The sequence below is a fragment of the Agaricus bisporus genome (genome assembly GCF_000300575.1).
Source record: "Agaricus bisporus var. bisporus H97 unplaced genomic scaffold AGABI2scaffold_6, whole genome shotgun sequence".
NCBI lineage: Eukaryota > Fungi > Basidiomycota > Agaricomycetes > Agaricales > Agaricaceae > Agaricus > Agaricus bisporus.
Genome location: NW_006267369.1, coordinates 1,645,348 through 1,669,807, shown reverse-complemented (window position 1 = coordinate 1,669,807; position 24,460 = coordinate 1,645,348). Strand labels below are relative to the sequence as shown.

Below are 24,460 nucleotides of genomic sequence, written 5' to 3'. Positions count from 1 at the left end.
TATTAAGTATGTGTATTAATCATGGGTGTGTTTGAAAATGTAGACGGGAGGGGGAAATGTAAGCAATTAAATAGACTTGTTGTATGTCCTCGCTGTGCGTAATCCAGGTTATTCCAAACGACATAGAGCCGAAAAATATCATGAAGGCACCAACCTATACTTGCAATTGCACATCAAGAAAACAACTCAAACAATACAACGTAGACCAAATGGTTCAATGAGTTCTACATGCTACATATCTATCCATCCATCGGAAGAATCTAAAGACATTGTTTCATGTAGACTTGGCCGCACGTGCCTCCTTCACGGCTTCTTCAAGAGCACGTACAATCGTCTCGATATCTCCCCGCTCTTCATTTACAGCCGTGATGCCCATATGGCCTATCCGGAAATATTTATCTATATTACAGAAAGGAAAAAAAATCAGAATACACCGAAAGATATATATTAAGGGAAAATGGTCGAAGAACGGACCTTTGATTTCAGTATGGAGACCACCAGCGACAACGATATTGCGTTTCGCAAGCCGAGGGAGTATATCACTCGCTGCAAGACCTTCAGGATAGTAGAGCTAGAAATCCCCGAACATTAAGCCCAAAAACCGATATTTGTAGGGGGGATGTCACTTACAGCAGTCATACCATTGGCAGCCTCTCCCTCAGATTCAGGCAATTGCCTCAAGCCTAGCTTCTTAGCTGCATCTTTCACGCGCCTGCTGGCCGCCCTGTGAAGTTTCAGTCGTTTCTCGAGTGATAGATCTTTCGAGACGACAAATAATGAGTATGCTTCATCGAAGTGACATTGGTAGTGATAACAAGTACCTCCGAGAACGATCGAATTTAGAGAAGCACGATAAGCATATATGAGATTGACGGGGGGTGTTGCGAAGTAGGCAGGAGAACCGGCTTCGTATGCTTTCATGATGGGCAACCATTTCTTCCATGAGGCGTAGTACGATGATGGTGGGGACTTGCGGTTCTTGAAAACCTGAAAAATAGATAAAGAGTCTAAGCTATGTGCTTTTCGAATATTTTCTGGAGACGCACATTCATGGCTCGTTCACTGGCGACGAGGATGCTGAGGCCGGGAGGTGTCCCAAGACCTTTCTGGCTGGCTGTGAGAACGATGTCTAGATCCCAGTTATCGAAGTGAATTTCTTCTGATGCGACAGAACAAACGGCATCTACCACAACCTGCGTTTACAAGTGAATATGAGGGGTTAGGGTCAACCAATTCAACGGGGCTTACGAGTGTTTCTGGCGAAATTTTACGGACAAGAGAAGCTATTTCTTTGGCATTCGAGAGGACACCTTTTTCATACGACTCGTCCTCAATACGATGGAAGATTTGAAGTCGGTAATAGACTCACCAGTGCTAGTATCTACGTGTGTCACTGTAACAATTTTGTAATTCTTTCCACTTCTGAGTTCTTTCTCGAGATCGGATAAAGCTACAGCGCGACCAATGGGTGCCTTGAGCTGCGCAACATTTGCACCATAGGTTTCCAAACATTCTTTGAAGCTGTCACCAAAGTATCCTGAATTAAGGACTAGAGCGTTCTCTCCGGATTCTACGAGGTTGGCGGCAACCTGATGGGGGATCAGCTCAGTACCACCCAGTAGTTAATCAAGATCAGATAGGAAACTGTACCTGGTCCCAGCCGAGAGTCCCACTACCGCTGATGAGGAAAGGTTGCCCGGATTTGGTCAAAAGGACTTCTCTAAAAAGCGTGTTGGAGACAGGTATTCGTGTCAGGGAAGTGTTACTGGACCCACCTTGTCATGCGAATGCAATCTCCAAAAACAGGAACGAAGTCTGGAGAGACATGGGACATGGAAGGGTGTGCATTTGCAAAGAGAACCTGGATGGGACACGTCAAGATTTGATCATGACGGTTGATACGCTGTCAACAAACCTCATCGGCCACTTCGATAGGTCCGGGAACACTGAATGCAAATGGGATATGAGGTTACTTGGGTGAGCACACAATTTAAAAAACATACACTAGGAGCCTGGATAGTTGTTGCGATGAGTGTCAGTCCAAAGGAAAGATGTGGAGGAATAGACGGACTTGTGTGGTGCCTGGAGAAGGAAGAAAGTGAGACGGATGGACGTGCGGGAGGATCAACATGTACGTGCCTGCTTGAATTCGTCTCTGGTTGTCATTGCAAAGTGGCGGGTGAAGCGTGGGGCTGAACGAGGACGAAGGAGAGAAGACGATAACCTAATCATAACTTGCAAGCAGAATTAATTTTCATCCAGCGTCTCTCCACGGAATCCCGTTCTGATCCCGTCCATCCGTTCCGTCAGCCCCGGTTCCCGTTCTATCTCAGCAGGTACTCATAAACACCCTTCATATGTAAACTATCTCCTACACCCCTCGATGCAGCCTCCCACGCGGTCACTGGTCAAGCTCGGCCGAGTATTACCAGCTGTCTTTTCCCATCTCGAGTTATATTTATCAAGGCACTTACAAGTTCTTTAAATAAATAGGCATTTGACAATTAAGAGTACTTATGGTAATGGCAGTGGTAATGGTAATGGTCATCTTTCGCTTTAAATGATGTCATTAGCTTTCACAGATTAGGCACTTTAATGGTGCCTTCGCGCCCTTTAAACCTTTGGGAACTTTGGCTAGGCTTCAGTCCAATGGATTCTCTGAGGCGAAGACTCTCACTGGTGTCTGCTCAGTGGTCCGAGTCTGGCGATATAAGATATCAGGATAAAAAGGCTCGCTCGCGTGAATCGATAGTTCGGAACCAATAATCTCTTGGCTGGATGTGGCCAAGGCGAGCTGTTAGGAATCTGGAACATTGCTTCGGTTTCTTTCGGGCACAGGCCATCATCCTTGCTTTTGGGCTGTGCGGTGGGGTGTTGCAGGGATTACAAGCGTGCTATGGCGCCAGAGCTTCAGGATCGTCACGCAGAGAAACCGGCACCCACAAAATCCCGATAACTTAGGCTATGACTAGACTCTGCATTACCGGCAGTGTTATAGCCAAGCATTGATCAAGGACACTGTAGCAAGGACCAGTTGAAAAGACTCGGCATCTTCGGAGTTAAGACCATCCTGCAAGTTACTCATACTCTAAGATGCAAGATAGGCAAGCGCCGATGGAAACGTCAACTTTATAAGCTATAAGAGCCAATTCAGGATATTCGTGCCGCTGAGGCAGAAAGGCCAAACGGTGATCCTAGTGCCTAGGCCAACGGAGGTTTTTTCGGGATTTCGGACTATACAAGATTCTATTCACCTGCTCGGAGTATAGTAGAACTACACACAAATTCATAAATGGTAGGTACTTAAGAGCTTATGTATATCGGGGGACGCACTGGGAGACATGCCGACAAACACTGGGTCTACCACTCGTATCTTAGTGGATGCGTGCGGTGGGCGCCATTTCCATCGTTCAGCCTCGGGACTTGGCTCGTCCTATTCTTATTCCTTGAAGTTCGCATACAAGTTCGACCACGCGGACAGTTATAGATTCATTACCTGTTTCGTCCAGGACATTTGAACCTATTGAGCTAAAAGAGTGTCGGTCAATGCCAGTGTTTCCGATGAAGCAGCTCATCAAGGTTATACCGCTACGGAGTGATAAAAGATAGCGCGATATGTTGTCAAATGGTTTGCCAGAGTAATTTTTCCGGTGACCATATTCCAAACTTGATTGAAGTGGCTGAGGAGGGTGGGTCTTGATTAGTGCATGCTCTACGATACGAGTGTTAGTGATACATGAGTGGAGAAATTGGCGATTAAGATTCTATTGAGAATTGGGCATTTCAACCTCCAATGCCTGTCTAAATGCATGCCATGTTCTAGGTCCATACGTGTAATATGCTAGCCCAAACAATGCACCTCCCAAATGGGCCCAATGGTCAAACACTCTATCAGAAGAAAAAATCATCAGACCAATCGACTTTAAAGCAAGCAATTGTACGTACCTCCATCCTCTTAAGATACCAATCGTATCCATTAACACTAATCCACCGACTCCCCATTGAATATTGATTGGGTACGAAGGTGGAATAAACAGCGCAATCTGCGAGTCCGGGAATGCCAAAGCTGTGACTACAACAGTTGAATAAATCGCTCCGGAGGCACCCAAACTAGGTAAAATGTCTGGTATCGTCTTCTTGGCGACGGTTGCAGTAGCAGCGCCAGAAGATGCAGATACAGCCGCAGCCCAAGTATCTACTTTCTTTGCCTTATGTGTTTCTGTGGCGAGCTGGGCTACGAGGCGAGGGTAACGGAATCTCGTGGAGACGACATGTGATACTAGACCCGAGAAAAGGCCAGCTATACGAGAAGAACATCGTTAAGTAGCAATTAATGGTATATACAAGTCACCCACCGGATACGAAAAAGGAAAGGAAATGGAAAGAGGCGGTAGATTCAAGCATCGGGGGTTCTTGTTTGCCTTGCTCCCTGACGAGGAAGAAGTATGCAGCAGAGCCTAATGTCGCCGATTGGTCAGTTACCTGCGTTTGATACGTTATCGAAAACGAGCAAACGAACCAAATCCTTCAAGAGCTAAACAGTTCATGATGAGGTGTAATAAACCTCGATGGCTATGAAACTCATGTTAATATGTCGCCACAAGTGAGAAATTATATCAATACTCACCTGAACATGCTCGTCAGCAGCGTATACGAAAGCCCCGATAGTGGATTATGCATAAACCGTACTGCCATAGCAGGTTGCCATCGAGGAATCTTCCACGCAACCCATACAGCAGCATTTAACATGCATATCTTCCAACATAATCGTTTTCCTTCCGACGCGTCAACCCAGGGCTGCAGTATTGCAACGAGACCACCAGCAGCCCATGTTCTGAATATAGGTGGAAGTTGTAAAAGGGCATTGTTGGCATTTGTAAACGTATCTCGCAGTTTCTATTAAGTAAAAAGTACTTGGATTAAATCTCTGTAAAAAGGAATGAAGAATGCGCACTTTGATGAACTCGGCTTGCTGAGCGCGTTTTATATCAAGCGTCGTGACAGCTGCAGACATCCATGAAGCGGACACTGCATTCAGCTTCTTTTTCCAGTATTCCGTCTCGATATTGGTCCGTTGAGCAGCATAGCTGACTGCAATTAGTGTTCCGAATGCAACAAACTATCAGTTCAGCCAATTGAGAGTTCATTAGTGCTCTTTTGCATGACGACGACAGACGCACCAAAATCTGATTTCTGCATCCTGGTCGCCCCAGTTTTTCGGTGAAAGCATCTTGATGGATTTCAGGACCAGCCTTTTGACGGGACGAGGGGACCTCATTTCGGACTTCGTCTCTTAAGTTTCTGGTAAAGCGGAAGTGTGACCGCGACGAGGAGTGAAAAAAGGATTGGCTTCTGAGCGTTGAGTTTCTAGAGAGGGCACCCCATGTTATCCTAGAGCGCAGAATCTGCTGCATCTCCGTCGGGCTGGAGAAGAAGACGGAACAGTCACACTAAGTACAGAACAAAAGCAGGGTTAGGGTTTGCATCCTTATAACGCGTCCTCTCGGCAAGCCCGAACACGCCCTCAAGTTTCAAGTGCTTTCTGCTACTGCCTTTCGTTCCAGGATTGAACACGGAATCACTCAAAAAAGGTATCTAGTAGGGAATATACATTGTGCGTCCTATATGATTTAAATACAGCGAGTACTCGAATGGTTGAGAGGGTAATTTCTAGCGTCTTTCTAACGAAAGCTGTACATGCTACATGTAAGTTTTAGTCACCTTACATGGTACTGTCGCAATACGCACATAAGAGGAAAATTTATATATAAGAATATCTGTTAAAGCATGGGGCGTCGGTGGAAGGCCCAATACTAGTAAGCGATGACCGTCACTATTTATGAGATGACTTACTGAACAAAAAAAAATTGACAAGGATGGGTGAATATAGAACTTGTACTTGACGAACACCTCGCATTAGCATCGCGTTTCCGAGGATCCTGACGAGTGAATAGGTTGTCCACAGAGTGCCCCAATTATCTGCATCTGCAAGATACACGGAATCCCTGGATTGTCAATAACATAACTGTAAGCTTCGCGTTTTGGTGTGTTGGAACCTTGCGTACCGAACCTGTCCTTGGTAGTGCAGGGCAGCGAAAGATAGGCTCCGTTTATCCTTGATTTTGTAGCGAGCTCTTGATGATGAGTTCTAGGAACCGAATCGCGGCTTAAATTGACAACTTCATGATTGTTCGCGTTGCTTGTAGAGCCAAAGTTGATATCAGGGTGAACGATGCCAAGAGAGTTCATGGCAGAAAAGCATGCCTTATTATAAGGGATTTCAGGGTCTGTAACGTGTTCAAGAAGCAATGAAACTGACCACGGTTGACGCACTGGCGATCTGAAGTCGTGGAATCGAAGGAGGGGTACCTTGAATCCGCAGAGGTATAGCGGCAGTGATCGGAAGCGTCCCCTGTTCATCCTCATTCGAGGCTTTGAGCCGGTACAAATGTAAGCTCGTCATAGTCTCATGGAAGTCGGTATCCAGACAGTTGAAGCTAGTGGAATCATCGATGATGACCGCTAACGACCACCGCGCACTTTCAAAGGAATGGTCGCAGAACAATTGATCGCTACAAGCTTCGGATTGCTTCGCCGTTGAGTAGCTATAGTTGACAATGCAAACGACAAATCCAGAAATGGCAGTTTCCGGAACGGAAGAGCGAGGAGCAGTATGAGTCTTTCGTCGCGAGTGAGTAGTCGAGCCTCCGCAGGATGGTGACAAGACGACTGCGATAAGCAAGTTTTCCTTGTGGCTTCTCTGTCTGTCCACTTTCTGTTTCTGTAACGAATCCGCGAAATTCATAGGTCCTTCCGAGAAAAATGTTTCGTGGGCAGCATCGCGTTCTCGCCTTTCCGTGGGGCTATCATTACAGGGAAAGCCTCTCCGATCTGGGTCGAGAAGTCGATAAATTAATGCTAGTGTCCACACCTTCAGATACTGGGGAACGCAGAGGTCGAAAAAACTGATCTGTCCAATTCGAAGGCCAAAAAAAGGTTGGCTAGTGACACGATTGTTCAGGGCAAAGTTTGCCGCCCCTAGGCGGTTGAGTACATCGAGTCGGAGCATTTGAACTTGAATAAGACCGAGACTCCAAATATGCATTATCAATTGTCGGGAAACGTGGCCAACAATTTCGGCACTAGCCCTTCCGACTCCTCGAGCAGATGCATAGCTAATTGTGGCGAGCAACCAGGTCGCTTTGAGGATAGCCAAAGAATACCAAAGAGGGCTGACATTCGTTAGGGGAGAAAATAACCAAGTAGGGGTCAAAGGAAACAGCTTGAAGCGGACATCCTGCGGAGTTACTGGGTTTTGGCCAAGGAGGCTAACGCAGATGGCCCAGATCCATTCGAGTTCTATTGATTGGATGGACTTTCGTCTGACGGATATTACTGTCGACCGGGAGAACGTGGAAACTATGGCTTGAACTCTTTGGACAACATGCGATGGGAAAACCATGTGAAGCAATGCGACTATGGAGGCGAACATACGACCAAGGAAGTTGTAGAACATTAGAATAAAGGAATAAGTATAGAGAATTAGAAGCAAGGACCGGCGGGACATCATGATGGTAGCGACGGCGAAGATCGTAAGAAGTCGAAGCGAGGGTGAAGAACAGGGCTAGGATTGGAGACAGGAAGTTGAAGTCGTGACTTCTGAGGGTGCTTGTCATCTCTTGAGGCCAACAATTTAGCACGTCAGGTTTGAAATGCACCCAATCGACGGGTAGGAGGCCATGGACTGCTTGTTGGGCGGGAACATATCAGTCACGAGTCAAGCGGCAGTAAGCCGAGAAAGGCATGTTTGTATCTTATAATCACAAGTCCTTCTCTCGACTGCTTTCGTCTCGAATAACACATCCATTGCAATGGTCGTCAACATTTAACTGTATTAATGGTCTAAAATCCCCAGAAAAACAGGCTTCTTTCTGTCCTCTGAGCATCTACCTGTTCCAAATATAACGAGGCGCTGTGCACACCCTTCGTGCGAGCGATATCTGTGTTCGATGGCTGGGATCATTTTACCTTCCTCTCACTGTTCTTGATGCCTGGCTTTTCATTTCAATGCCGTCGATTCTTCCGTTTTCGCCGCTCACGCTCAAAGTCATCTTCGGTGGATGCTTGCAATGATGCACCTGTTGCCTCTCCTTGCCTCGACCCTTCTCACTGCTCGTCCTCTCGTCCTTCCTCTACACTTAATCTATCACAGCAGGACATGAATGCGGCCCCTAGCGCTTCTCATCTGTCAATTCCAGGAAATGACATTCATCAAAGCTCTACCAGACGCCCTCCCTTGAACAGAGTACCAGTCGACTTTGGTGGCCAACCCTCACAGGCATCGCGACTGGTCACCTCGATTGGCGCTGTTCCACCAAACGCGGTATCTGTGTCCAGCCCACACCATTCCGTTGTCCAACGGGACACCCAGCTTGCGCCTCCTTCCGACCACACAGACTCCGTTCAAGCTCAAAAGCCTCCCGTATCACTGTCATCATTACATATGCAGATGACAGCATCGCAACGATCTTTCAATTATGAACCTCCGACTGTGAGTTTCTCTTATCAATTTCAACTGCGAAATAAGATGTTGATATACTCGTAGTCGCCCGCAGATAAGGATTTGTCACAGTGTCAACACAAGAAACAAGGCATGTTTGACGGCGCCCATGATTTCTCTATGATGGAACCAACCTTCATCGACGGCAATAAGGGATATAGTGAGAGATTAGAGATATACCCTTTTTGTTCTGCCAACACTAACCGTATCTCGGCTAGTCGCTGTGACAAACAGCTTTAACAACATATCTAGCCAATGTAAGCAATACTCTTGTTTCGTTGCACCCACTCATAGCTACCTCTGCCAGTCATGGAGAAACTCCTGAAAAAAACAATACCTGGGGCAGCAGCCGACTCTTCCGCTCGTCATCCACCCCCACGATGTCATCCCGGAACACGTTTGGCTGTCCTCGAACGGTGTCTATACTTCATCGCCAACTGTGACGGCGAGCAAAAGATTTGTTGGGTGGTTGGTGCTGCCGGAGTTGGAAAGTCAGCTGTTATGCAGAGCGTTGCTGATTCCCCCAATCTCCCAGTGACCTGCCATATGTCCGTCTTCTTTGCGATCAATGGACGTGACGACGGAACAAAAACCATCCTAACCCTTTCTTACCAGCTGGCAGCTAAACATGCACCTTACCGTCAGCTCATCGAGTGCGAGGTCGAGCGGGACCCATCCCTCCTCCAGATGTCGATGCCTGTCCAGTTCGAACGTTTTTTCGTTCAACCCTTCATTCATTGCGACCAACTGAAGTCTGTCGGTCGCGTCTTGATTCTCATTGATGGCCTTGATGAATGTAATAGCCGAGACACCCAACTAGAGCTCCTCCGCCTCATATCTGATTTCTGCATCATGCACCCTTCCTCACCCCTCGTCTGGCTCATTGCAAGCCGCCCCGAAAGACACATCAGTTCCTTCTTTGCTAGAGCGAATGTCATGCCAGCATATGAGAGGGAGGAGATCCAGGTAGACTCCGACGAGGGCCGTGGGGATGTTGAACGATTCCTTCGTGAAAGACTGGAGGTGATCAAAGGGGACTCGGGCTCATTCGATCCACACTCGGAGTGGCCTGACAAAAGAAACTTTTGGAAACTAGCGAATGCTTCCGGTGGATTATTTGCATATGCGGATACGGTCATCAGATATATTGGCGACTTGAACATTGGAAACCCAGTCTCACAGCTCTCCGACGTCCTGAAGGTGATTGATAATCTTCCAATGACTAGTATCCCGCGAGAGGAGCACCCGATGGCTCTACTAGATGCGCTGTATGCCCGGATCTTGTCCAATGTTCCTGCCAAAGTCATCCTACACACCCGAAAATTTGTCTTGGCATTGGCGTCACGCTGGGATGAAGCTTTGGGTATGTATAGCAGAGGGACCTTTGTCGACTTGTGTAATTGGTTAGCCATGACACCGGACGAAGCTTATGCTGCCGTCAATCAGCTCCAATCAGTTTTGCGCATTCCTAGGCGTGATACAGCCCATCTGCAGAAGCTCGTACCATTCCATAAATCATTCATCGACTACGTATCTGACTCTTCCCGATCCAATTTTTTCCATGATATGCGCCATGAAGCTCTACAACTCAAGAATGAATGTGCATTCAGAGTCTTGAATGAGGCTCCAAATGGAATCGATTATGATGATGTAGATTATAGATTCGCGTATGGTATCCTGAGGCGTGGTCCCGGGACTGGTGACATGATTTCACTGACTTGGCCGGCTGATGAAGGAAGTACTTGGAATGGCCAGGGAACGCGGTTGAGTTTGTATAAACTGGCTTTTGGAGTCGTTGCGAGAGGGCTCGTAAGTGGAGATCCAACCTTCCGGAGCGAGTTCTGCGTTCGTCTTTTGACCACGCAGGCTGAGTCGTATGCCCACGGTTTTTATCATCGTTTGCACCAGCCAGTGTTTGTGAGTCCTCCACCACCTAATTCTTCCACGTTTTTTGAGGCTGACTGCATGTGGAAGGATGAATGTGGACGTCATGAATTCATCAAGCATGGCATACTTAAGCACATGCCCCTGAAGGCAGTTGACATTTCCACTATCCTTGCTCATGTCACGTTGCGATTTCGCCGTCCTGCTAGGATAAAGGCACACAGGGCGGTTGGCGTTTCCACTTTACCCAACGCAGTCAAGTTGCTATCCCATCATGCTACTGGAACTGTGACAACCTCGTCCGAACCGTGGAATTCATCTTGCGAGGTGAGTAGAGCATCTGCGTTTGCAACCATTAATGTTGTGCAGCATGGACGGAAGGGTGAGTGGGAGAAAGGAAAGTACCAAAACTGGAAGACCACCTTTCGGAGGTATGGGTGGCCTCAATGCTCTTTTTGCAGTGAACAGTTCGAACGCCAGTTGCAAAGTTGCAAGGCCCATTCTCCTGGTTATATTGTCACAGTTCTGTTCACTTCCATGGGGCAGTGCTGTGTAGAATTTCGATTTGTTGATCTGGATGATGGTGTATCGGAGTGGGCATATTGGTTTTGGATTAGACTTTCAGCAGAGGATCGTAGAAAGTATGGGAGCACTGTATAATATACGAGTTCGAATCCTCATCTTTCGGAACGAGTCCGTGTATTGATTCCATGAAATCGCCTTGACAGGTTTTGCACATTGTGCAAATTGCCTTGAGTTGATGATGAGAAATGTGAGTCTCAGTTCGTACCTCGGATTACTGCAGAGGTGGACTAATCGACGTTTGACTTTTCGATTCACTGGTATGTTTTTAAAGTGGGTGGTGGAAGCATAGCACATTGAGAATAAAAAACTTGATAGTTTGATCTATCGTGATTATCTTGTGAATCGACGCCGGGATTAATGAAGGATAAAACTTTTTTTTAGACTGTGCGACTCGGTAAAAGTTTTCCGTTTCAACATGTGGTCTATTCTTTCTGTCGATCCAATTTGAACCCCGCTCCATGCTTTAGTACCAAAACTATCTTTTCCAAACTTCTCTATAGCATCGGCTATGAATATGAAACTAGAAATATTCGGTGTATCAATTTAGTGTGCTGTGATGAAGTAGTCGCGCGGTTCCGCTTCACACTACAGACGAAACTATTCTAATAAGAGCTACTACGAGTCCTTAAGGCCTTAAGACTCGTCCTTTACCATGCGGCCGATTAGTCCCTTTGAGGAAATAAGCTGCGTTTTTAGTATTTGATTTTTCCATCGTGCCTCTTCCCTGTTTCCCACATGATCAGAAGCATTCAATGGCAAGCTCTTCAAGTTCATCAGTCAATGTGACGCCAATTAGCAGAATAGTGGATTATATGAGCACATAAATCAAATCTAGTGCGGTTCTAGCAAATCAGTGTCACCGATCATTCAATCCACCGTTTGCGACACCATTCTTTGCCCTCAAGTCTTTCAAATACCGATGGGCCTTTCCTAGCATCCATATCGTGAATGAAAACTTGAAATTGGGATAAGATATAGCGCAGGTCTTATTGAAGACACCTTCAATGGCTTCTTGAGGCCAAGAGCCATTCTAAATCAATTATCAGAGACGTTATTGAACACAACAACAGAAAAATGCGCACGGAGAGCTGGCGGGACATCACAAGGCGTACACCGCGTTCAATAGGATCGGCGTGAGGATATTTAGCATACATCAAAGCCATGACTGCCCAGCACGTTTGTATGACCTGAGTTTCTTCATGCTCGATCCAGGTGCTGGATTCACAAGACTAGATATCATAAGACTACAGTCGTAGAAAGTGGCGATTTGTAAACAAAGCGCACCTTGTAGCTTTCACCCCAACCACCATCCGCACGCTGCTTGCGGAGGAGGAACTCGCAGGCGCGGCGTGAATTCTCGCTGGTCTCGTAGGTTTCGCCGACGAGGGCAAGGGACTCTAAAGCGAATTGCGTAGCATAAGTAAAGCAAATGCCCCAAGAGCCGATCCATCCCCCCTCAGGTTTTTGTGATTCATGAAGGTATTTGATGGCACTTCGAATGGTTCGCCTACACAAAAGTTAGATGAGTATAGTACATCAAGGATCACCGACTTACTCGATAGCTTCTGTCCGATATTCGGGGTATATTTTGCGGAAGGTGGCGAGACTGGTGATGACAGAAGTTGTACATTCTGGATAGAGATACTCAATCATGATGTCGCCTGACCAAAATACATACATGAGATAAAAGTACGTCAAAAGATAAACAGAACATACCGAAGACCTCGGCCGGGTTCAACCATTCAAGAAACTTAGGTCCCCTTACGGGCTCATAACTTGCATAACCGCCGCTAGGATTTTGCATTGTCAAGAGAACATCCGCAGCATCAAACATACGCTGATCTGATATAAGTTTTGGGGTGAAACTGCAGTCATGAATATTTTGTCCATCATGTGGCAGTAGCAAACTTACTCTAGATGATGCTGAAGGTAAATCGCGGATTTTAATCCCTCGCCTGTACAGTCGCTGACGGTATACCCCTGCTCTTTGGTACTTGTATGTAATATGAGCCTGAGAAAATGACAGGCCATGATGAAGACTGCGTACCTGAACCCCCATGCTCCCTTGGTTGTGTGCCTGTAGCTACTGTGATAATGTTTCGGATTTTCTCTGATCTGCGCTTGTTCAAGCCATTGCAGGGCGCTGACCAGGCTCTCCTTGTTTTCATCAAGTTTCGCTAGCCCGGTCTCAACTAGAGCCTGTGTAATAAACCCTAGATCCCACAATTGACTTCCATTGGTGCCGCACATTCTCATGCCATCCTCGCCCACCCACATGAAATCTTGACGCTTGATCTCATGCATTTTATACGCATGACTTTCTGGACCTTCAGCATGAGCACGAGCAACGAGATTAAACATTTTCGACACGGGACCGAGCGTTTGATATTCAGTGTTATCGTCTTCGTAGACAATCAATTTATAGGCGCAATCGACGGCGGTGTTACGAAGTGGTGGGATAGTGCATTGTTCGTACACACTGAGCACGACGCTGATGGCGTCGAAAAGTTTGGAATGAGGAGAATAGAGATCGACCTTACAAACATTGTTCCGTTGATCTGGCCAGTAAATAGAATAGTAGTCCTGGGTATAGAGCTCCTGATAATATTGAAAAAAAGTGATTGAGAATTAAGGCGAGAACATATCAGACAGTCCCTCACCTGACGGAGGGCCCGAACCAGGTCATTTTCAGGGAACGTAAACCTGATACCATAGAGGTAGCTCATTGGGACATATACAGTCCGAGTATGGATCCACCACCGATGAGGATGAATTGGCAACCAATCCGGTAGAAGCCTTTTAGACCTTGTTAGACCCACGTTCATTGACGACAGAAGACCTCTCACCAAAGCTCTGGGGGAACGGGATTGTTGCCCTCCCAGTCATAAACGTTCAGCAAAGAAAGCCAGAATTTTCCCCAAGCAGGAATGGCAGCGGCACCACCTATTCCCAACTGTTAATTTATACAGGTATTTGATGGAGTACTGTAGTTACCAAGTTTATGAAGACAGGCGCGTGCCTTCACACAGACAGGATGGTCTGCATCGACGCCGAGGATGCGTAGCGCGACATAATTGAGCCCCGTACCGAAACACGATGACTCCCCTTCGACGTGTCTGCACAATTGAATTCAGTCTAAATAGACGTCGCCGAAAAAGATATTTCTCACATGCCCCAGCCTCCATCGACAGGGTGGGCCCGATTGAATAGATACCTAATCATTTCCAAACGCTCCTCCTCCTTGAAACCCATTCCGGATACATAGGAGCCTATGACAAGGCCAGGAAGTAAAAACATAGGCCCGCCGTATTCACCGGGCCAATGACCGTCATTTGACTGCAGGTTCTTATAGAATTCATAACCATTCTTTGCAGCCTCAAATGCGTCCTTGGCAGGAGGTAAGTCAGGTAGCCCCTATGACAGCATAAGGTCGTCTGAGCTCTATTTCAAGGCGAGATGCGCGTACCGTGTCTAAGCCGAGCCAGTATTTATCAACTGCATTCTGGGGCCAGGCTTTACACTCCTCATCTGTTCTGAGATAGTGCCAAGTGTGTCGACCGCCATCGTTGACCAGAAGCCTCCAACGCACGTAGTCTGTGAAATGTTTTTCGCCAGAGGGGGCGACATCGAGTCGCGAGTACATGGTTGATTGAGAGAGGCGAGCTATTGCATTAGCACGCGAGGAGGAGAAGGATCATACGATGTCTATATGGAGATAATTTTTTAAGCACTCCGAACCCTAACCTTAACATCCACTCCATTCACTGCTCTCATGTCTTTGCGCGATGCCAACGTTATAATCATCGAGACCAGTCGGACAGTCGTTCGAGCGGGATTAGGCCTGTTTGATCTTTTGAAAACGCCTAGTGTAGTGCGTTATATCATCATTGCCATGACTGTCCCCAGAGAATCTAGCGAATGTTGATTTTCCACATAGGAAATACCGGCACGCGTTGGGCTGCGAAGATCTCCGACGGGGGACACCGTACCGCCGACACGGGATGGAAGCGTCTTTGACGCTATGACTGGCTCGAGCAGCCGAGCAACATCAGCAATGCCACAACCTATGAAGGCTGCGGTGACAGATTATTTAGTTGGGAAACAATTGGACGAAGCTATAGCTGCAGGACAAGATCTCATCATCTCGTGGCCGTTTGCCAAAGGAGACATTGCAGACTGGGGCCAAGCAGAGGCCATCTGGTGCGTACAACCCAGTTGCCTTCAAGTGCTTTACTGACATAATCCTCCAGGAAGCACATCCTTTTCAACAGACTGGAGCGACGACGCGTCCAGAATGAATCACCCGTTCTACTCTCTATTGCCTCTGGACTCCCACGAACTACGTACGAACGCATTTGCCAAATGTTTTTCGAACGTTTCAACGTTCCTGGTTTCGGGATTGTTGAACGGCCCATCGTTCAAATGTACGCCACAAACAGCCTAAGCGGTGTCGTAGTAGACATTGGCGACTATGAAACCGACATCACCTCTATCTATGACGGATATATCGTCCACCAAGGCAGGACCCACCTTCCATTGGGTCTCAGAGACTGTGAAATCTACCTTGCTCACCTTCTACGATCGAACCAATCCGTCATGAACACCCTGTCTCCGCCCGATCATCCGCTTGACCAAGAAACACTACAGACTAGGCTTTTGGAACTCGTCCAGCAACTGTGGAAAGATGGCCATATAAGAGTCCCTTCGGATGGTGAAACAGCAGCACCAGAAGATGAAGGGGTGACTGACATCGCTGCTATCGTTGTGGCGGGGAAGGAGAAGGCTGTGATAGAAAGTGGTATGAAGAAAAAAGCCACAGCAAAAGCGACCGCTGCTGAACTAGCACGCGCCCGTGAAATTGAAGCTATGGACCTCCTTACAGTACAGTTCGGTGCGCATTCCCTAACTCTTGGCAAGGAACGGCACAGAATGTGCGAGCCACTCTTCGATCCAAGACTGCTAAATGGCCTCAATGGTGTCGCGTTACGTGAAGATGACATACCGCTAAGATCGTTACAGGAGGTGGTTGCGCATGCGGTGAACCTAACGGATGTTGACCAGCGTATATACATTCGGCAAGGATTGGCGCTCACTGGAGATGTGACGCAGCATGTGAAAGGTACCTCTCTTCTTTTGGCAGTCAAAGCTTAGTCGCTAATGGCTGATAGGCATTGGCCTCGCTTTGCAATCCAGGCTAGCGCCATTATTGTACAGTCCTGACCCCTCCATGGACATGCAGTTTCGGACTACACGGGTTCTCACTGTGCCAGAGTACTATGCTGAGTACCGTGAGACAGGAAACAGTTATGCAGCCTTCCTAGGCACTAGCATAACAGCGAAGGTGGGTCTCGTGAATAATACATCAATAACTAAGTTGACCAATTTGTAAGATTATCTTCAATGATTCCAACGGAAGGAATTACGTGTCAAAAGCTGAATATACAAGCAGGGGTCCTCGTTCTATCATTGACATGACACCTGCCCTGATTTGAACAGTAGCATTATTTTGTACGTGACTTTAATTGCGATCTCATGGCGAATGTATGATCACAATTTGGAAATGCTGTTATACCTGAGATTGCAAGAGCCTCAATCTTCTTGAAACAACCCTCAACGTTCCAATGCCATTCGAAAATTCGCACATGGTTATGAGCACGAGACCTATCATCCAAAATCAACAATAACGTTTCTCAAATTGGTTTCGCGGTGACTTGTTTCCGTGCTCATGCCAGTTAGGTACCCAAGCTGGAAAATTTCCCTTCCACGCAGCCTTCGAGAACATTTCCCTTTTGCCAAAAGAAGCTGATAGATTGATTAATCACAGAAGCCACACAGCTCGACCAATCAACACTTAGTCGGAAATGCTGTTGTCAGGGTCGATTGAATGACATCCGCATAGACGCGTATGTTACTCTCCTAATGCGGAATATGCTGCATGTCCAGGAAGAGGTTGTGGCGGTTACCCTCTATATAAAATGCCTGTTATGTGGTGCTTTTTTCATCAAACTGTCTTTCTGTCTTCTCCTTCAACGTCTCTCTTGACTTTCCTTTCTTCCATCATGGACGCGCCTACATGATGTTCACATTTATCAAGGCTCCTGACGTTCCTAGCCAGCTGAATATGATGTGTGGCGTCCAAAGAGGTGACCGTCTTATTCTTATTGTTAGCCAGTCAACGCCACTCAAGGCGGTCGATGTCTAGCGGATCAGCGCATCGAGTCGTCAAGCCCAGAAGCGGAGCATGCGTATGTCTACGTCTACTTGTAGATTCTCTTATTGATCGTTCTGCGTGCTCCAGGTTCAAGTAGCATCCTGTTACGTCCTCCCAAGTATGTGGCGTTGGTGTTGAGCCAGCATCTGCTTGAGCCGTCCAAATGTCCCGTAAACCGACCGCGCTGTTTCCCCCGCCTCTGTTAGCTCAAGAACGTATCGAGAGAGCGGTCTGACAATTAGTTAACGGGAAGCGTTGCGCGATCGTTGGGAAGCCGGACCGAGGGCCCTGGTAACACCGCAGATGGAGACTCCTGAGATGGACGAAAAACCAGTGAGTTGCCTTCTCTATCGACGCTTCGAACCTTATAATTATATGGCCGTATCATAGAAGAGGGCCGCGTCAGAGTCTTGAAGCGGGGTATGTCCACCAATCCATTTGAGTGTTCTCGCTGACACATGTGCATGTGTAGGTTACGGGTAGTGGAGATGACTCTGCCCTCCCAGTGGGTAACATTGGTGTACAGCCGGTGTCTCCTGGAGCCGCCCAAGTCTCCCGTAAACCGACCGTGCTGTTTCCCCCACCTCTGTCAGCTCAAGAACGTATCGAGAGAGCGGTCTGATATTTAGTTAACGGGGAGCGTTGCGCGATCGTTGGGAGGCTCAGGCTGAGGGTACCTGGTAACTCTGTGGAAAGAACAAGACGTCTCGAAGATGCCCGATATCAAAACAAAAAGAGAAGAAAAGAAAAGAAGAATAGAAGAATAGAAGAAAAATAAAAGAATAGAAATCTGACAAAGGAAGCTAATTCGAGAAGGCCCAATAACCAAAAAATGAGGGCCAAGACAGGGCCAAGGCGTCGGAGGAATCCCGGAAATAATGTGCAGGCAATAGCACTTCCAGACGATACCATTTCCCGACTCCCTGCGCGTTTCCCTCAAACCGTGCAATACCAAGACAGTGCGTCGCATGAAAAAAAGTCAAGCTTTACAACATGATTTGAGGCCAATGCTATCTCCAGCACCACAGTGCAACGTCTCGTGGATAGCGTTTTGCTGAACCATGCTGCTGAATCACTCGTATATTTCATATGTCCTCCGCTTTTATGTCTAACATTTTATTTTCAGGTAGAGTTTCCACCTCCGCTGATAGTTTCGTAAACTTGTCAAAGGTAAATGGTTCCTTGCCTCCGCTGTAATCGTTGTTGAGGAATGGTGCTGGCAGACGAGATCGTTCCGGACATATGTTCCATTATGAAGCTTGCGCGCCGATGGCGATGGATACAAATGGTATCTGGAATACTGAGGCATGTAAAGTCACCTTTTCATCCATATCTATGTCTTAACTCAAGACGCTTTCAGAATATCACGTCATCAATGATGGCTCGGGAACGTTTGAACTTTGAAGGAAGTGAAGGAAGGGCGATCTGGTTTGGCGAATGTACATGGTCGTAGGACATTGCAAATGATTAGACGATTTGGCGACTGCAGCATGATTGCATTAGTATCATATGCATCCACTCATAACCTATCCGTTACTCAACAACGCGCTAATCGGTACGCGAAATCTTCTGAACATGACACAATACATGTAGCTATTTCGAAACATTGAACGACCCTGTTTTATTAAGTGAGCAGAAATCATGTAAGGCCACGACATGGACAATTCTTATGGCTATGAGATTCTAAGCGGACGGGAAACAGTAGTTGAATCATAAAATTGGGTAGAAAAACTATAATTAGACGCGTCGCGTCATGTCACAAATCATCACTTTGAGGTCCACTCTTTAAGCATTATCTCACCACCGCCCAACGTCGCGGTGCAGTACATCTTCGCGACTCCGTAACCTAACGTCTGAAGTTACGCATTTTCTTTCGTGATGCCTTACTCAAAGAAGGAAAAGAAGCCTCTTGAACGAACAAAGTGCGTCAACTTCCCGTATTTTGCGTGCTTATTCTTTCCCGCTAAGTCGACGCTGCTTAATCAGAACACTGAACGGCGAGGAGATTGAAGAAGGTCCAGCAGTAAAGAAGAGGAAATTAGGGAACGGGGCATCTACGTTGCAGGGCGTACAGTCTCAGCCCTCGTTTGCCGATGTACTAGAAAAGTTGAAGGAAGAAGAGGGTACAAATGCACCCGGTATGGTTGGCCTTTCGTGTAGTGAAAAGTCAGCTTATTCTCAGGAAATTTGTAGAGGCGGAGGGTGGAGCAAACCGCTGGGGACGCCCAAGACTAGACGAAATCGATCCTGACCAGGACTCCATAGGTCAATCTATCGAATTCTTCTCTATCCAGATTCCGCTGACATTCCTCAGTGTTTCAGCAGATTGATGTGGAGGAAGGCGTTGATGGTAATGGCCACTTCGGAATTCGGATGTATGGAGTAACACAGGTAAGCTCCCCATGCAGCATCTTTTGAATCCTCTTTTCTGATCATTCGTTGTTCAGGAGGGCCACAGTGTTATGGCTTTAATCACAGATTTCTTGCCCTATTTTTATATTGCAGTTCCCCGAGGTTTTCAAGACGAAGACATGACTGCGTTCAAAGGATACCTTAATGTGGGTCAACAAGAGTCGTGATTCGTTTGCTCTTACTCAAATAGTGAAGCAAACCGTTGGTAGTAATGTTGTTCAAAAGGTGGAGAAATTTGCCAAGCGGACACTCTGGGGTTACAGAGGGGATGATAAGGTTTCTTTCCTCAAGCTGACAATCAGTGATCCAAAGAGTTTACCAAGAGTCAGAGATGAGTAATTTGGTCCAGCCTCGTATGGCCCTTCAAACTTATACGCCGGCTCTTTACGTCTCTTTGAACGTGCAGAATGCCAGTTCCAAGGCCTCTTCCCATCGGAACCTGTACCTACCTTCGAAAGCAATATTGTCTTCACACTTAGGTTCATGATCGATACGAAGGTAACTGATTTATCGTTGCATCTCCTCAGGTATTAACATCCCTTAGGTTGTTGGAATGAACTGGATCGAGGTGCCGCCCGGAAAGTACAAACTGGTAACTTCACAACACAAACGATCTCACTGTCAGATTGAGCTACGTATGAGGTAGGATCATTTTTAAATTCAGCAGTTTCGAGCTTCATGGTTTCACAGATACGACGCCTTTATTTCACATCCTCCAGAAGGTGCTTGGTCAAAGATCGCTCCGCTGCGGATCCTGAGTTTCGACATTGAGTGTGCGGGTAGAAAAGGGATTTTTCCCGAGGCTCAAACTGATCCTGTCATCCAGATTGCGAACATGGTGACGAGACACGGTAACTTCCAGCATTAATTCGATTGCTGGCTCTAGTTAATTGCTGACAGGGGAAGATAAACCTTTCATCCGCAACGTCTTCAACCTCAATACTTGCGCGAATATTGTTGGATCGCAAGTTTTGACCTTCACAGAAGAAGCGTCTCTGTTCCAGGCATGGCGAGATTTCGTTGAAGAAGTTGACCCAGATGTGATAACTGGATACAACATCGCAAATTTCGATTTTCCCTACCTAATGGATCGAGCGAAAGCGCTTGAAGTGGCCAACTTCAACTACTTGGGTCGTTTGAGAAGTGCGCACCAAGCTTTGACGGCTCGAACTGTTATGCTGAAATCGTTCTCTCTAGACGTCAGGACTGAAGTAAAAAATACCCACTTCTCTTCAAGGGCTTATGGTCAACGGGATTCCAAGGAAACCCCGCTCTATGGTCGGCTCCAGATGGATATCCTCCAATTCATGCAGCGAGAGCACAAACTACGAAGTTATACTCTGAATTCAGTCTGTGCACAGTTTTTGGGGGAGCAGAAGGAAGATGTGCACCATTCGGTTATCACAGAACTATACAACGGCACCCCAGAGTCGCGCCGTCGATTGGCGGTGTACTGCTTGAAGGTATGTATTAGCGAATTTATTCTAGATTCGATAACTTGACCATCATGTTGGGTAGGACGCATATCTGCCGCAGAGATTGTTGGATAAGCTTATGTGCTTCGTCAACTACACAGAAATGGCACGTGTAACGGGAGTGCCGTTCAATTATCTACTATCTCGTGGCCAAAGTATCAAGGTACTTTCACAGCTGTTCAGAAAGGCAAACGAAGAAGGTTATGTCATTCCGGCATTAAAGGGGGAAGGTGAGGGGTAATCCTATTATGATATAATGCCGACTTCTTCACATCTTGAAGGTACCGATGGAGAAGCTTATGAAGGAGCCACAGTGATAGAACCGAAGAAAGGTTATTATGACGTGCCGATCGCAACTCTCGATTTTAGTTCCCTATACCCTTCAATCATGATGGCGCACAATCTTTGTTACACCACACTGATCGACGGAAACATGATCGAGAAACTGGATCTCGTGAAAGATGTCGACTACATCCAAACACCGAATAATGGTAGGTACTTGAGGACTTATTTTTTTATCTGTTCTAACTTCGGCTAGATTTCTTTGTAACCTCGATGAAAAGGAAGGGCTTGTTACCAACAATTCTCGAGGATCTCATTTCTGCTCGCAAGCGTGCGAAGGCCGATCTTAAGATGGAGAAGGATCCATTCAAGAAGGCCGTACTTGATGGTCGACAGTTGGCACTTAAGGTATACAGGATTGCTTCCAAGATGCAGCATAGGTATTGATTTTGAATAGATTAGTGCAAACTCAGTGTATGGTTTTACAGGTGCCACCGTGGGCAAGCTTCCTTGCCTGCCCATCTCATCCAGTGTGACGGCTTATGGCCGTCAAATGATTGAGAAAACGAAACAAGTATGCTGACTTCTCTTTTCCCGGAAAGCCAAAAGGAGATTGACGGGCATAACAGGAAGTCGAGGCCGAATTTTGTATCGCTAATGGGCACCAATATGACGCCCGGGTCATTTACGGAGATACTGATTCCGTCATGGTCAAGTTTGGGCAGAATGACCTTGCCCAAGTCATGGCTCTCGGTATGCAGTTCGATTTTCTGGCAAATAATTCGTCACCAATAGGCGCAATCATTTCTAGGGAGCGAAGCCGCCGAATTCGTTTCCGCAAAATTTATCAAGCCGATCAAGCTTGAGTTCGAGAAGGTGTATTATCCGTACTTGCTCATCAGTAAGAAACGATATGCAGGTTTGTACTGGACCAAGGCAGAAAAGTATGACAAGATGGACTCGAAGGGCATTGAGGTATGTGATTGATGGTTTCATGAATAGTTAACATTTGGATGATGAAAATCCTTAGACTGTCCGTCGAGATAATTGCAGACTGGTGTCGACAGTCATCGAGACAAGTCTTCACAAGCTTTTGATTGATAGAGATGTCAAAGCTGCTGAAATGTTCGTTCCTATGTCTACGCCACAAAACCGTGCTTGATCTTCTCATTTCAGCTACGTTAAGCAAATGATTGCCGACCTGTTACAAAACAAGGTTGATATGTCTCAACTAGTGATCACAAAAGCACTGTCAAAAACGGGTCAGTCTAACAGAGCATAAAGCCTGGATTGCAATTGAAATGAACTTCGAATACAGACTATGCTGGAAAACAGGCACACGTTGAGCTGGCAGAACGAATGAAACAGCGTGATGCCGGATCTGCACCAGCACTAGGAGATCGTGTTGCCTATGTCATAATCAAGGGTATAAAAGGTGCACCTTATCGCATATGGAAAAGATGATTTCGCAAGCTAATTCTGACTTCATCAACAGGCGCCGCAGCATACGAAAAGTCCGAAGATCCTCTTTACGTTTTGGAAAACAGTATACCGATCGATACGAAATACTACCTCGAGAACCAGCTTTCAAAACCATTGATGAGAATTTTCGAACCTATTCTCGGAGAAAAGGCTTCTTCTCTGTGTAAGCCCTTGACACTTGTTTTGAAAGGAGTTCTGACAAGTTCAATAGTGTCTGGTGACCATACAAGGACAATACAGATTGCGACACCCACTGTAGGTGGCCTCATGAAATTCGCCGTCAAAACCGTTACATGCCTCGGTTGTAAAACAGCCTTAAAGACGAATAACAGCATTGCTAGTGAGTTTCTATACGGTTGTGTTCGCCGGCCTTGATCTGAGGCACTTGCAATTAGATGGTGCTATCTGCAATAATTGTCGGCCCAGAATCTCGGAACTTTACCAAAAGCAAGTCATGTCGACTTCGGAGCTACAGGTACGATTTGCACGATTGTGGACCCAGTGCCAGAGATGCCAGGGATCTCTACATCAGGTATATCGTGAATTTTTCGGTATGATTATATCAATGCTAAGAGTGCGTAGGATGTCTTGTGTACAAGCAAAGACTGCCCAATATTCTACATGAGAAAGAAGGCACAGAAGGACGCTGAGGATGCTAATACAGCCTTAGAACGGTTTGATGACGAGGCTTGGTGAAACAATTTTTATTTCCTACATATCCTTGTCTGTAAGTTTGGATACCCGTCTTCTACCTTATCCTAGGTGACTGGCATATTATAATGATTTTTCCCGCTCTGCAACTAGCTTAAGAATATAGGGGCTGATCCATCTTTGTGCGGCCAGCTGTGAAAGGGTGAGATATTTGGCGCCATATATGGACCCAAGGCAAGTCTTCTTCGGTTAGCGTAACGGGCCCAATAAGAGTGTGTGAATGAACATTACCTTAGCTCGGCATTCACAAGCGAACGGTTGGTCCATGTCCCATTCCGTGCTGGGATAAAAAAAGGTGACCGACCCGCCAGTCTCGATACGCCTGAGAGCGCGGACATGCCATTCACTTGGATCGGAAGAGGATAGGTCGAAAGCTACATTTGGATCGCAAGAATGATTGACTGAAGGACAAAAAAAGCTACTCGTTAATGGTCACGACATCACTGATAAGGGCCGCACTGTAGACGAGGTCGGAGTTGAGTTCAATGTGGTCGTTTGATCCCGGACCATACTGGACAGACGTATAAGTCTTCGGACCCTTTGTCAACTTCCCGAGTTCAAGTGGAGCCACATAGTCGCCTGCTTTGAATGTCTTAAAATATCTCAGCCGAGTGAATCTAACGGTGAAAGAATCTACTAGTAACACACCTTTGTTGCACGAAGACAGGAATTAAAATCGCCGTCTCCAAAATCAACCAGGAGGTGAGGGTATGATTGGATGTATCCTAGTCTAGAAGGTTTTGGCATGGAAAAAGGCGGAACAGACTATAGGGGAGGGAAAGAAAAAAAGGGGTTTGTTGATTGTGAATCCAAAAACTGTTTTATTTATATGCTAGGAGTTGGCAGTCCGCTGGGTCC

General features: G+C 46.6%; 8 protein-coding genes across 8 annotated transcripts; 4 read left to right on the top strand and 4 right to left on the bottom strand.

Annotated features, from left to right (window-relative positions):
* Nucleotides 1-274: 274 nt before the first annotated feature.
* On the bottom strand, nucleotides 275-2,166 carry AGABI2DRAFT_151665 (hypothetical protein; the record flags this gene model as incomplete). Its single annotated transcript, XM_006462014.1, has 12 exons — nucleotides 275-399; nucleotides 475-571; nucleotides 631-758; nucleotides 822-987; nucleotides 1,047-1,193; nucleotides 1,249-1,310; nucleotides 1,370-1,589; nucleotides 1,651-1,720; nucleotides 1,776-1,861; nucleotides 1,916-1,946; nucleotides 2,072-2,082; nucleotides 2,140-2,166. 12 exons carry the CDS (start codon nucleotides 2,164-2,166, stop codon nucleotides 275-277), a joined length of 1,170 nt encoding a protein of 389 aa, XP_006462077.1.
* An 888-nt stretch (nucleotides 2,167-3,054) lies between these two features.
* On the bottom strand, nucleotides 3,055-5,440 carry AGABI2DRAFT_193382 (hypothetical protein). The gene is made up of 10 exons (XM_006462013.1): nucleotides 5,181-5,440; nucleotides 4,955-5,119; nucleotides 4,628-4,896; nucleotides 4,520-4,572; nucleotides 4,356-4,457; nucleotides 3,946-4,300; nucleotides 3,587-3,888; nucleotides 3,334-3,528; nucleotides 3,255-3,274; nucleotides 3,055-3,201 (listed from the first exon to the last, which is right to left on the bottom strand). The coding sequence occupies exons 1-7, from the start codon at nucleotides 5,412-5,414 to the stop codon at nucleotides 3,765-3,767; spliced, it is 1,302 nt and encodes a 433-aa protein (XP_006462076.1). The 5' UTR covers nucleotides 5,415-5,440; the 3' UTR covers nucleotides 3,055-3,201; nucleotides 3,255-3,274; nucleotides 3,334-3,528; nucleotides 3,587-3,764.
* Nucleotides 5,441-8,218: 2,778 nt separating this feature from the next.
* On the top strand, nucleotides 8,219-11,104 carry AGABI2DRAFT_143770 (hypothetical protein; the record flags this gene model as incomplete). Its single annotated transcript, XM_006462012.1, has 9 exons — nucleotides 8,219-8,551; nucleotides 8,606-8,720; nucleotides 8,779-8,817; nucleotides 8,868-9,923; nucleotides 9,969-10,369; nucleotides 10,427-10,477; nucleotides 10,654-10,771; nucleotides 10,814-10,826; nucleotides 10,906-11,104. The coding sequence occupies 9 exons, from the start codon at nucleotides 8,219-8,221 to the stop codon at nucleotides 11,102-11,104; spliced, it is 2,325 nt and encodes a 774-aa protein (XP_006462075.1).
* A 712-nt stretch (nucleotides 11,105-11,816) lies between these two features.
* Nucleotides 11,817-14,698, bottom strand: AGABI2DRAFT_206259 (hypothetical protein). The gene is made up of 12 exons (XM_006462011.1): nucleotides 14,496-14,698; nucleotides 14,199-14,443; nucleotides 14,024-14,145; nucleotides 13,876-13,972; nucleotides 13,690-13,825; nucleotides 13,077-13,627; nucleotides 12,942-13,022; nucleotides 12,746-12,894; nucleotides 12,585-12,690; nucleotides 12,314-12,536; nucleotides 12,112-12,258; nucleotides 11,817-12,059 (listed from the first exon to the last, which is right to left on the bottom strand). The coding sequence occupies exons 1-12, from the start codon at nucleotides 14,670-14,672 to the stop codon at nucleotides 11,886-11,888; spliced, it is 2,208 nt and encodes a 735-aa protein (XP_006462074.1). The 5' UTR covers nucleotides 14,673-14,698; the 3' UTR covers nucleotides 11,817-11,885.
* Nucleotides 14,699-14,794: 96 nt separating this feature from the next.
* AGABI2DRAFT_193380 (hypothetical protein) lies at nucleotides 14,795-16,593 on the top strand. The gene is made up of 5 exons (XM_006462010.1): nucleotides 14,795-14,900; nucleotides 14,967-15,229; nucleotides 15,280-16,148; nucleotides 16,198-16,370; nucleotides 16,420-16,593. Exons 1-5 carry the CDS (start codon nucleotides 14,802-14,804, stop codon nucleotides 16,519-16,521), a joined length of 1,506 nt encoding a protein of 501 aa, XP_006462073.1. The 5' UTR covers nucleotides 14,795-14,801; the 3' UTR covers nucleotides 16,522-16,593.
* A 1,032-nt stretch (nucleotides 16,594-17,625) lies between these two features.
* AGABI2DRAFT_193379 (hypothetical protein) lies at nucleotides 17,626-18,255 on the top strand. The gene is made up of 2 exons (XM_006462009.1): nucleotides 17,626-17,660; nucleotides 17,713-18,255. Exon 2 carries the CDS (start codon nucleotides 18,073-18,075, stop codon nucleotides 18,235-18,237), a length of 165 nt encoding a protein of 54 aa, XP_006462072.1. The 5' UTR covers nucleotides 17,626-17,660; nucleotides 17,713-18,072; the 3' UTR covers nucleotides 18,238-18,255.
* A 785-nt stretch (nucleotides 18,256-19,040) lies between these two features.
* On the top strand, nucleotides 19,041-23,687 carry AGABI2DRAFT_186127 (hypothetical protein). Its single transcript, XM_006462008.1, has 24 exons — nucleotides 19,041-19,162; nucleotides 19,227-19,378; nucleotides 19,434-19,505; nucleotides 19,555-19,631; nucleotides 19,688-19,798; nucleotides 19,848-19,965; nucleotides 20,059-20,150; nucleotides 20,197-20,294; nucleotides 20,343-20,503; nucleotides 20,553-20,795; nucleotides 20,850-21,115; nucleotides 21,171-21,357; nucleotides 21,409-21,618; nucleotides 21,666-21,817; nucleotides 21,867-21,983; nucleotides 22,039-22,162; nucleotides 22,221-22,384; nucleotides 22,440-22,534; nucleotides 22,586-22,671; nucleotides 22,728-22,844; nucleotides 22,905-23,054; nucleotides 23,103-23,231; nucleotides 23,287-23,423; nucleotides 23,474-23,687. Exons 1-24 carry the CDS (start codon nucleotides 19,119-19,121, stop codon nucleotides 23,585-23,587), a joined length of 3,216 nt encoding a protein of 1,071 aa, XP_006462071.1. The 5' UTR covers nucleotides 19,041-19,118; the 3' UTR covers nucleotides 23,588-23,687.
* AGABI2DRAFT_70795 (hypothetical protein) lies at nucleotides 23,666-24,349 on the bottom strand (the record flags this gene model as incomplete). The annotated part of the gene is made up of 4 exons (XM_006462007.1): nucleotides 23,666-23,782; nucleotides 23,834-24,003; nucleotides 24,062-24,194; nucleotides 24,251-24,349. The coding sequence occupies 4 exons, from the start codon at nucleotides 24,347-24,349 to the stop codon at nucleotides 23,666-23,668; spliced, it is 519 nt and encodes a 172-aa protein (XP_006462070.1).
* Between the last annotated feature and the right edge of the window lie 111 nt (nucleotides 24,350-24,460).

Excerpts from the sequence above, each read along its gene's own strand:
- AGABI2DRAFT_186127 (XM_006462008.1), top strand. The coding sequence starts at position 19,119 with ATGCCTTACTCAAAGAAGGAAAAGAAGCCTCTTGAACGAACAAA. Across the intron at positions 19,506-19,554 it reads TCCTGACCAGGACTCCATAG|TGTTTCAGCAGATTGATGTG; the intron begins GTCAATCTATCG and ends GACATTCCTCAG. Across the intron at positions 19,632-19,687 it reads GGATGTATGGAGTAACACAG|GAGGGCCACAGTGTTATGGC; the intron begins GTAAGCTCCCCA and ends TTCGTTGTTCAG.
- AGABI2DRAFT_193379 (XM_006462009.1), top strand. The coding sequence starts at position 18,073 with ATGAGGGCCAAGACAGGGCCAAGGCGTCGGAGGAATCCCGGAAATAAT.
- AGABI2DRAFT_206259 (XM_006462011.1), bottom strand. The coding sequence starts at position 14,672 with ATGTACTCGCGACTCGATGTCGCCCCCTCTGGCGAAAAACATTTCACA. Across the intron at positions 13,973-14,023 it reads CGCCTGTCTTCATAAACTTG|GTGGTGCCGCTGCCATTCCT; the intron begins GTAACTACAGTA and ends AGTTGGGAATAG. Across the intron at positions 12,537-12,584 it reads TATCGGACAGAAGCTATCGA|GCGAACCATTCGAAGTGCCA; the intron begins GTAAGTCGGTGA and ends ACTTTTGTGTAG.
- AGABI2DRAFT_193380 (XM_006462010.1), top strand. The coding sequence starts at position 14,802 with ATGTCTTTGCGCGATGCCAACGTTATAATCATCGAGACCAGTCGGACA. Across the intron at positions 14,901-14,966 it reads TTTTGAAAACGCCTAGTGTA|GAAATACCGGCACGCGTTGG; the intron begins GTGCGTTATATC and ends TTTTCCACATAG. Across the intron at positions 16,371-16,419 it reads GCACTAGCATAACAGCGAAG|ATTATCTTCAATGATTCCAA; the intron begins GTGGGTCTCGTG and ends CCAATTTGTAAG.
- AGABI2DRAFT_193382 (XM_006462013.1), bottom strand. The coding sequence starts at position 5,414 with ATGCAGCAGATTCTGCGCTCTAGGATAACATGGGGTGCCCTCTCTAGA. Across the intron at positions 4,573-4,627 it reads CTGCTGACGAGCATGTTCAG|CCATCGAGGTTTATTACACC; the intron begins GTGAGTATTGAT and ends TGAGTTTCATAG. Across the intron at positions 3,889-3,945 it reads GGTATCTTAAGAGGATGGAG|AGTGTTTGACCATTGGGCCC; the intron begins GTACGTACAATT and ends TTCTTCTGATAG.